This window comes from Festucalex cinctus, chromosome 19 (assembly GCF_051991245.1).
Source record: "Festucalex cinctus isolate MCC-2025b chromosome 19, RoL_Fcin_1.0, whole genome shotgun sequence".
Taxonomy (NCBI): Eukaryota; Metazoa; Chordata; class Actinopteri; order Syngnathiformes; family Syngnathidae; genus Festucalex; species Festucalex cinctus.
Window position 1 is genome coordinate 4,693,870 of NC_135429.1, and position 10,678 is coordinate 4,704,547.

At 43.3% G+C, this 10,678-nt stretch overlaps 2 protein-coding genes across 2 annotated transcripts; both read right to left on the reverse strand.

Moving 5' to 3' along the window:
- Positions 1-928: 928 nt before the first annotated feature.
- Positions 929-5,269, reverse strand: LOC144007635 (elongation factor 1-alpha-like). The gene is made up of 8 exons (XM_077507445.1): positions 5,156-5,269; positions 4,575-4,727; positions 3,986-4,165; positions 3,493-3,789; positions 3,270-3,420; positions 1,995-2,251; positions 1,684-1,918; positions 929-1,272 (listed from the first exon to the last, which is right to left on the reverse strand). Exons 2-8 carry the CDS (start codon positions 4,716-4,718, stop codon positions 1,151-1,153), a joined length of 1,386 nt encoding a protein of 461 aa, XP_077363571.1. The 5' UTR covers positions 4,719-4,727; positions 5,156-5,269; the 3' UTR covers positions 929-1,150.
- Positions 5,270-5,376: 107 nt separating this feature from the next.
- Positions 5,377-8,541, reverse strand: LOC144007634 (elongation factor 1-alpha). The gene is made up of 8 exons (XM_077507444.1): positions 8,382-8,541; positions 7,607-7,761; positions 7,150-7,329; positions 6,775-7,071; positions 6,550-6,700; positions 6,229-6,485; positions 5,906-6,140; positions 5,377-5,823 (listed from the first exon to the last, which is right to left on the reverse strand). The coding sequence occupies exons 2-8, from the start codon at positions 7,748-7,750 to the stop codon at positions 5,702-5,704; spliced, it is 1,386 nt and encodes a 461-aa protein (XP_077363570.1). The 5' UTR covers positions 7,751-7,761; positions 8,382-8,541; the 3' UTR covers positions 5,377-5,701.
- Between the last annotated feature and the right edge of the window lie 2,137 nt (positions 8,542-10,678).

Sequence of the window (10,678 nt, forward strand, 5' to 3'; positions counted from 1 at the left end):
CCCATTATGATATATGTTCACATTTAAAGATATGGAATGATAAAATAGGAATGCTAAGACTTAAATGTTATTGTATATACTAGGTCATCTAATCAGTGTCATTTCACACTGTCAAGTGCAGAGACTTTTAAATTCCAGCAGGTTTAAATATTCAGTGATCACAGTATCAACACATTGTGTCAACACGCTTCACGGTGCCTCATCGACCCATTACTAATAAAAAGTCATTAGTATGACTAAAAAAAACAAAACAAAACAAAACAAAAAAAAACAGGTTCCTCATTCTAAAAAAAATATAAATACGAAAACAAAAAACGACCAACAAAAAACTGAAAATGTTTTAACTCAGATTCATGGAGTGCTTATTGATAGTGTTTGTGTATTATTGATTGTAAAAAAGCTTATATTCTGATTCTCTACAAACAATATAAATTTAATTGTACAGTACTGCATATATATAAGTTTCTTACCCCATAAAGAGTATTTTATTTTGAAATGGCTTGGTCAGAACCATCAAAAAGCCCCAAACGGGTCGAAGTACTGCAGTGCCTACGGGTTAAACTGAGCATTTTGGGTGCAATATAACTAACAATTGCATCATTATAGCAATGTCAGTATTACAATTCCTAATTTATGTAAATGCAAAAACTTAGTGCTTCACTTTAGGATCTCAATATCAAGTTTAGATGAGTTTATGGGCACTCATGTATACTCTATCAGTGATAAACGTCATTAACATCTCAGATTTACACAGCACCTTTAAAGGGAACCAATTAATGACTCAATAAAATATTTTGTTGAGTGTGTTATGGTATGCTTTGGTGAAATTAGATTAGCATACACAGTTTGGAAATATAATTAAAGATGCATTCATACACAGAATAACAGACTTAATGATGATACATGCTATAAAGAAAGAGAAACTTGATTCGGTCATAGATCAGATGTTTATTTTTCCTGACTTCAAAGTAACAGTAAGATCGCATTGAATGCAAAACAAAGGGTTGTGTCCTCCTTTCCTACGGACACTTTTCCAGTGAGTTTTAATGAGCAGAAGCCAGTCCTTGAGGAGTGAACTGATGAGGGGAGAAAAGGGCCAAGTGGAGGACACGTTGGCGACTTTCTGTTGTGCACCCTGCATGACGACGATTCATTTCTTCTGTGCCTTCTGTGCGGCCTTGGTGACCTTCGCAGCGGGGTTAGAGGCCTTCTCCACCGACTTGATGACTCCGACGGCCACCGTCTGCCTCATGTCCCGCACTGCGAAACGGCCTGGAATGCCACGGAAGGGCAAGTCAGTTTAAGTTATACAGTGCAGTGTCACAAGATACAAATTAGATTTAAGAGGGATTACTATATTCACAAATTCTTTTTTTTATTTTTATTTTTTTATCTAAAACTATTGGGTAAAAGCATCACATATTAAAATACCCTTAGATGCCACAAGGTGGTGCCAGAGTGAGTAAAGAAGTGCATTGATTGATGTAGATTTACTCCTTAAAGTATATTGATTGAAAGCCACTGTCACAGTCGGCAGTTTGAACATTAACAATTCCCTCATCTGTTTATATAAAAGGAAAACTAAAAAAAAAAAAAAAAAAAAAGATAACATTGGCCCACCACCACCCACCCCAAGTCGGCAGATTTTTGCTAACTTGACCCTCTATTCAGAGTGAAACTCACCAAGGGGAGGGTAAGAAGAGAAGGGCTCCACCACCATGGGCTTCTGGGGCGTCATGTTGACGATGGCGGCGTCTCCGGACTTGACGAACTTGGGGTTTTCTTCCAGCGTCTTGCCGGAACGTCGGTCGATCTTTTCCAGGAGCTCGCTGAACTTGCAGGCGATGTGAGCGGTGTGGCAGTCCAGCACGGGGGCATAGCCGGCGTTGATCTGACCCGGGTGGTTCAGGACGATGACCTTTGCGCAAGAAGAGATGCGGCAGATGCTTTTGTTTTTTTGTCCACTGAACACAAGCACTCTTGTTTCGGCTCACCTGAGCTTTAAAGGTGTCAGCGCCGCTGGGAGGATCATTCTTGCTGTCGCCCACCACAAACCCGCGGCGGACCTCCTTGACGGACACGTTCTTGACGTTGAAGCCGACGTTGTCGCCAGGGGTAGCCTCGGGCAGGGACTCGTGGTGCATCTCCACCGATTTGACCTCGGTGACCAAATTGACGGGAGCGAAGGTGACGACCATGCCGGGCTTCAAGACGCCGGCCTCCACACGGCCGACGGGGACGGTTCCGATACCTGAGGTGGAGGCGAGAGGAGGTCAGCAGGTCATTTAGGTTCTCAACAAACTGGAGTCTCCGGAAACCTTATGTTGTGGAGAATTATTCTCAAATCTTTTTTCATGTTTTATCTTCTTCACCCTTCCACTTCCCTGACTTACTCATCCGATCACAAATCGCCTTCTAGGTCTCACAGACAGTTGACTGCGTTAGGGTTAATATTGTTAAGGAAAACTAAATGAAAATAATATTTCCGCCGTTAGTTGTTGACAAAGTAATTTTATAGTAAGTAATTCATAAGTTACAGTGAACAGCTATGGTTAAAAGTCATAGATTTGTATTCTGCCTCTAGGTGGCATTATTACATGTTGGAGATTGGTGACGGAAATATTACCTCTCTTTTTTAAATTCTGAGCAATATGTGAATTGAAAATGACGCACCAGCATCATTGTAAATTACAACTAGTCACCTGCAGTCCCCACAAATTCAAATATTTTTATTAAAAATGTTCTGACAATAACATTAAACCGACCGCAAACTAATGCTGGCTAACTTACTAATGTTCCAACAATAACGTTAACCCGACCACAAACTAATGCTAGGCTAAGGCTAACTTACTAGCTTGTAGCATGTAGCGATAGCCACTTGTTGATCTAATTGTGTGTGAGTTTGAATTTGTGCTAACTGAGAGACATTGTAGCTACTGGTCAAAATGTTCCAACAATAACGTTAACCCGACCGCAAACTAATGCTAGTCTAAGGCTAACTTACTAGCTTGTAGCGACTTATTGAGCTATTTGTATGTGAAGTTGAATTTGTGCTAACTGAGATACATTAACACTGGTCAGGCAACTATGGTTTCATTTGAATAACAGAAAAAGCAAAACAATACAGAAATTGCTGATGCTATTTAGGCTCACACATATATACTTTTTTTTTTTGTGACATTTTGGTTTGGTTGGCAGTACAATGTTTTATTTTGTAAAATGTGTGCCATGCCCCAGGAAAAGTTGTGGGAATAGAAAGAATTACTCGCCTCCAATTTTGTAGACATCCTGCAATGGTAGACGGAGAGGCTTTTCGGTGGGACGTGAAGGCGGGAGGATGGCATCCAGAGCCTGGAACAGGGTGTGGCCAGAGGCATTGCCCTGCTTGCGCTCTAGCTTCCAGCCCTTGAACCATTTCATCTACAGAGAAACAAATGTCAAACCCACAAAATTCCATACTTTCCCCCTCAATACGTGACTTTGCATTCTCACATTGCTGCTCTCTTCCAGCATGTTGTCGCCGTGCCACCCCGAGATGGGGACGAAGGCAACGGCTTTGGGGTCGTATCCGATCTTCTTGATGTAGGCGCCGACTTCCTTCTTGATCTCCTCGTAGCGGTCCTCGCTGTAAGGGGGCTCGGTGGAGTCCATCTTGTTGACCCCGACGATGAGCTGCTTCACGCCCAGGGTGAAGGCCAGCAGGGCGTGCTCGCGCGTCTGCCCGTTCTTGGAGATACCCGCCTCAAACTCGCCCACGCCGGCAGCGACGATCAGCACGCCGCAGTCGGCCTGGAATTCATGCAACAGAAATGTCACGTGACGTCTAAGTACGGGTATGTAATATATTGTAAAGTGTTGTAAACAATCTAAAAACAATTAATAGTGAAACATGAGAGCTATAAACATGGATAATACTTATCTGTGTTTACATGTGTTTGTTTGGTGTTTCAAAGTACCCGGGCTTGATTGGTATAATTTATATTACCTGAGATGTGCCAGTGATCATGTTCTTGATGAAATCTCTGTGTCCGGGGGCGTCAATGACGGTCACGTAGTACTTTTCGGTCTCGAATTTCCACAGGGCAATGTCGATGGTGATGCCGCGCTCACGCTCGGCCTTCAGCTTGTCCAGCACCCAAGCGTACTTGAAGGACCCCTTGCCCATCTGAGAAGTAACTTTTTTTTTTAATGATTCAGCAAAATAGAAATACATACTCAAACTTGTACAAATAAATTAAAATCAGTTGTAATGTTAGCCCAAACCTGCCAACATCTAAGTGCCTCTGATCAACCCTAATAAAGTTTTTATTTTATTATTGTTGCGTTTGACACCAAGTAATTACTGTATAGTGAATTATGGTTAGTTGTGATAGCATTTACTTCATTACAGATACTGTAACTACAGCAAAGTAAATGTAACGAATAATTTTAAGAAAAACGTGATTTTAAATTACCCGTAAAATTTGATACTGGTGTAGAATGAGCGTTACAACAGTAGGGGGCACTCATCTCCAGGAAACGAAACGTAACAGCAGAGGGAAAAGAAAAAATAAAAAGCAGTTAACTGAACCAACCTCATGAGCTTCCTTCTCGAACTTCTCGATGGCTCTCTTGTCGATACCGCCGCATTTGTAGATCAAGTGGCCGGTGCTGGTGGACTTTCCGGAGTCGACATGGCCAATGACCACGATGTTTATGTGGATTTTGTCCTTGGCCATTTTGAGCGACTAGCAGAGAAAGGATAGTGATCAACCTCCGAGACATATTGGAAGAACATGCCAATTAAAAAGACGCATGTAACAGTTCGTAGATTCGATTTTAGTTTTCGCTTGGTAGGTCAAGGTGCCACACCTTGCCGAGTCACGTGGTTAGCCTCCATGTTGTGCCGCTGCCGCCATGTTACGTCCGAGTTGTGGCGGTAGTGCGCACATGCGGATAGGACATACGCTGCCCGACAAAAGTCTTTCTAAAACTCGTCCGTAAGGACAAGTAAGACTTCGTCTTTTTAATGAAGACATTTCATTGCTTGGTCAAGTGACAACATATTTCCTTAACGTGTTTGGTATCTAGATACTTTTAACTCGATACAAATATACCAAAGTGACTGAAAAACTTAAACCCAATTGAGGTTCAGAATGTTTATAATTATACCAACCTGTGATGAGCAACAGCTACTCCGCCTGATCTGGAAAAGGTGAAAAGACAGAGCCGGAAATATCCTAAGCTTTTATACAGAACCTGGGAATGGGGTGGAGTCACTCTGCTTACCCGTCATTGAAAACTGGAGTCACAAGCTAGACTGAAAAATATACCTGCAAAACTGGTTAATACCAAACTCCAGGCTACTTGAGCAGAAACACAAGTTCACAAACTGTGTCCATTTTTTCAAAGACATTTATTAGTTACCAGCAGCTTTCGTTTCCAATCAACTTTTGTGGCATTTGAACATCCAATGAACAGTTCTAAACCTTTTCAAAACTTAAACTTAGAGGCACCAACATGTGATTCAGGTGACCAACAGTCGCAAAATTCCTTTTTTCCTGCGAAAACTTTTGCGATGAGTTTTAATCAGCATAAGCCAGTCCTTGAGCAGAGAGCTGTGCCTCAGAGATGAACCGGGGTGGGGCGAACAAAGTGGGGAAGAAGGGGTGGCCCGATGCTGCTGGCGAACGTCCCCTTGATGGATGTCCTGCACGACCATTCATTTCTTCTTCTGGACCTTCTCTGCCGCCTTGGTTGTCTTTCCGCTCACTTCCTTGGTCTCCACGGCCTTGATGACGCCGACGGCCACCGTCTGCCTCATGTCACGCACGGCAAAGCGACCTAGAGACACACAAGGGAAAGCAAGTTAGAAATCAAGTGCTCATTTTGCTTTCATAACTGCAGGTTGTTGACGAGCTCTCACCAAGGGGAGGGTAAGAAGAGAAGGGCTCCACCACCATGGGCTTCTGGGGGATCATCTTGACGATGGCGGCATCGCCAGACTTGACGAACTTGGGGTTGTCCTCAAGCTTCTTGCCGGAACGACGGTCAATCTTCTCAATGAGCTCCTTGAACTTGCAGGCGATGTGAGCTGTGTGGCAGTCCAGCACGGGGGCGTAGCCCTCATTGATCTGGCCAGGGTGGTTCAGGATGATGACCTAAGGGAGGTGAGAAAAAAAAAAAAAAAAAAAAAGTTAGGATGTTCAAACTAACCAGTTTAAGACAAATGACAGCAAGGATGCAAACCTGAGCATTGAAGTTATCGGCACCCTTGGGCGGGTCGTTCTTGCTGTCGCCAGCGACGTAACCGCGACGGATCTCCTTCACGGACACGTTCTTCACGTTGAAGCCGACGTTGTCGCCAGGGACAGCCTCGGGCAGGGACTCGTGGTGCATCTCCACAGACTTGACCTCAGTGGTCAGGTTGGTGGGCGCGAAGGTGACAAGCATGCCGGGCTTCAGAACGCCGGTCTCCACACGGCCGACGGGTACTGTTCCGATACCTGGGCAGACAGAAAATTAGCTGCCGCCAATTGCCTCATATTTCAGAAGCATCATCTTTCTTACCTCCAATTTTGTAGACATCCTGCAGGGGCAGACGGAGGGGTTTGTCGGTAGGACGTGAGGGGGGGAGGATGGCATCCAGAGCCTCCAGCAGGGTGGAACCATTGGCATTGCCCTCCTTGCGCTCAACTTTCCAGCCCTTGAACCAAGACATCTACAGAGACAAGAAAAAATGTCAAGACTCCCACAATGACAGTCACATTCCTACAACTGGCAGCTGCTTCTCACCTTGTCACTGGTCTCCAGCATGTTGTCTCCATGCCACCCAGAGATGGGGACGAAGGCAACGGTGGCGGGGTTGTATCCGATCTTCTTGATGTAGGTGCTGACTTCCTTGGTGATTTCCTCAAAACGCTTCTGGCTGTAAGGGGGCTCAGTGGAGTCCATCTTGTTGACTCCGACGATGAGCTGCTTCACACCCAGGGTGAAGGCCAGCAGGGCGTGCTCACGGGTCTGGCCGTTCTTGGAGATACCAGCCTCGAACTCACCCACGCCAGCAGCAACAATAAGCACGGCGCAGTCAGCCTGGAATTGCAAGCTTAATTACTACAATGAGGTTTAAAAAAATAAATACCTGGGCTTGATTGGTATAATTTATATTACCTGAGATGTGCCAGTGATCATGTTCTTGATGAAGTCCCTGTGACCTGGGGCATCAATGATGGTCACGTAGTACTTGCTGGTCTCAAACTTCCACAGAGCAATGTCAATGGTGATACCACGCTCGCGCTCTGCTTTCAGTTTGTCCAGCACCCAGGCATACTTGAAGGAGCCCTTTCCCATCTGTCAATTATTTTTTCCATTTTAGCAAAATTTATATACACCATCAAACCATTTTTTTTAATAAAAGGGCCATTTTACAATAAGTAAAAACTAGTAATGCATAGGCATCTTGCACAGTCATTCTGGGCGATTTAAGGCCCCACTGCGCACGCGCAGAGTCGGGCACGCCCTTTTGCCGACAGCTCAGCAAGAGCACATTGGCGCCGCCATTTTGAAAGAGCGCCGTAACTGCAGAGGAGGTGGGGGGAAAAAAAAGAAAAAAGTAGTAATAGCTTACTTCAGCGGCCTCCTTCTCGAACTTCTCGATGGTTCTCTTGTCGATGCCACCGCACTTGTAAATCAAGTGGCCGGTGGAAGTGGATTTGCCGGAGTCGACATGGCCGATGACCACGATGTTAATGTGGGTCTTTTCCTTGGCCATTGTTGTAGTTTCTAAGAAAAATAAATCACAATTATTGAAACGTGCATTTAAACATTAGCGTGTTTGTTGTGAGGCAAAGTAAAACTAACTTGCTGGAATTTCTGGCTTAATAGCTCCAGTATTCTCGAAGCTAAGCTAGACCGCTAGCTCGTAGTTAGCATGATACCAACAGGCCACACAGGCCCAGGCCGGACTAGACACGTGTTCCACATACCAGGTCGTAATTCGCCATTTAAAATAAAATACTCAAATATAAAATGCCATCCGCTCCACAAACTTAGCGGTCGACGTCTATAAGGCACCATATGCCCTGGGAAAGAAACGAGCGGCCATTTTAGGGCGCTCCCTTTGTCCTTTCCATATCAAAGTCCGAGCGAACAAATTATATACCCATCCTAAATCAAATTACATACACACATAAAATAATAGTCGATCCTTAAATCGAGTTTTATTTAAATGAGATTGTTTTAAAACCCAAACGCAGTATATTACATAATACAGCACTACGGCAATTTAAAATAAAATAAAAAAGTTACACATCAAGACAACGGTCTCGTCAGGGTACCGATGGAGGATGCTAGAAAAGCCGGCTTCAAATGCGAGGCCCGAGGGCATAAAATGCTCCACTTACTGGTGTTGCTGGGTTGTCGCGGCCAAAGCTGCTGCCCCTTGCCAGGTAACAGAAAGAGAACGAATACTCCTCGACGGCAGCTTTTATACTAGCGGATGGTACCGTTATTTCCGGTCACCCCTCCCTCGTTTGCCGCAAGGCGAGCAAATCACATTGAGCTGTGCTTATGTGACGTCATCACGTAAAGTGATGGAGGCTAGTACCCGGATGCTTGACCATGGCGTTCACTTCTGGGGTTCACGACGAGAAACATGTTGACGTGAAATCGATCTGGTGACATTAAAGACAACACAACCCGCCACCTCAAATGATTTTCAACATTTTTGTTGCTTTCGTGCAGAAGCTTGAAGGTTTCGCGCCAACACTCACTGCTATTTGGAACTTTCCAGCTGAAGAAAAACAGCCAAGGTCTCATTTTTTACACTAGAAAAACCTGGACTTGAACAGGGGTGTGCAGACTTTTAGGTCCACTGTATAAACAATACTATAATATAAACAAAAGCACCAACAATCGATGACATATATGAATAAACAATACTACACATGTAAGCATTTACAGCATTTAGTAAGTACATAGAGTACATTTGGCTTGTATTTTAAAGTGATGACATCACTGTGGATGTGTTTTGCATTCAGAAAGACTTCAAGCTGTTTTCAGGACAGCCCATCATCATTACAGTCGTTTAATTTAATGGCCGCATTGACTGGATAAATGTTGTCTGGATGAGCGTTTACTTATCATTTGAATGTCCCGCGAGGATGGCTGCGGGTGTGGTGGTGGTGGGGGTCAAGTTTTGTTGTGTTTGGGTATTTGATGTTGTTATGGTCCAAACGGCAATGCATGTCTGCACTGGTCGCTTCAAAATGTGCAATTTGGCGTTACATTCCACTTCCTACCTGTTATCTGATTTACAAAACAGAGAAGCACTAGAAAGATGTGAAGGGAAGAAAAATGACAACAGTGGTTTAAAAAAGTGCTGTGAAATATGATTATACAGTGGTATAAAAAGTCTACACACCCTTCTTCAAATGGCAGGTTTTTTTTGACATTACAAAACGAGAACAAGCAAAACCATTTCAAAGCTATAATCTGTACAATCTTTTTTTTTTAAGGTTAATATGGTTGCATAAATGTGTACACCCTCCTGTAAAATACATGATTGTGTTCAGAACAATCACAATCGCACTAAATTGGAGTCAGCACAAACTTGCTGCCATTTTAACATCTATGATTAACCCCATATAACTTTGAGATGTTCTTGTAGGCTTTAAAAACAGGCCTTAAAATGTGGAGCAAACTTTTACGTTATGGAAATCAACGCTCGTCATCACATCCCCCGAGGCGGATCGTGGTGCAAGGTAAAAATGTGAGTCAACAAGCCGACTGGCGGACGCTCGGATGAGTCACCGTTATGAACCGGTTGTCATGGCAACAGAGGAGATGTGAAGCAACTACTGACCAAGAAGCGAGGCTGAGATTCTTTACACTATTCACAGTGGATAGAAAAAGTCTACACACCCCAGTTCAAATGCTCTTTTTTTCTGGTCGAAAGTAAAACCAAGATGAATCATTTTAAAATGTATTCCACCATTCATGTTAGACTATACCACTGTCATGATTTAATTTTTTTTTTTTAAATCTTTTTGAGAGTGAAAGTAGAAAATTAAGAGCAGATTAGATTGTGGACTACATTGAGTACATTTTAAGTGTAACAAATACATTTCAAAATTGGTCTCCATGATCTCTTCATCTCAATTATGATGCCAACATGTGTTATGCAAAAGGTATTTGGAACAGTTGATGCAAATCTGGTGTGTTTGCAACACTTGCAAAAGTTGGCCAGTTGGCCAAAAGCACTCGCTCCCCCGTGCGCATGAATATGTCCAGGTGTAAAATGGCTAAGGACGAGCGGAAAAAGCCCGATGGAGATTTTTTTTGGTCTTCTCGTTGTCGAGGAGAGAGGCATGTTGGTTTCTTTTTGTAGGTGTGACAAACTACTACCCTGAGGCCTTTTTTTTTTTTTTTTTTGTCAGAACAATGCCTGAAACTCAACTGACTTGTAGAACAACTCCGCTCGGTTTAAAAATAATAATTAAAGGTACACCCTATAACACTTTATAGGGAGGAACAAATTTAACCACTGCAGGACACATTATTTACTAACTTAAAAAAAAAGTAACGGTATGAGCAAAAAATGTGGTACGTACACCAAAATCTGGTGCCTGGTCCAGCATTTGATCATATTCTCTCTTAGGTTAAGTCAATAAAAAGAAAATGTGCGAATAATCATAATCCT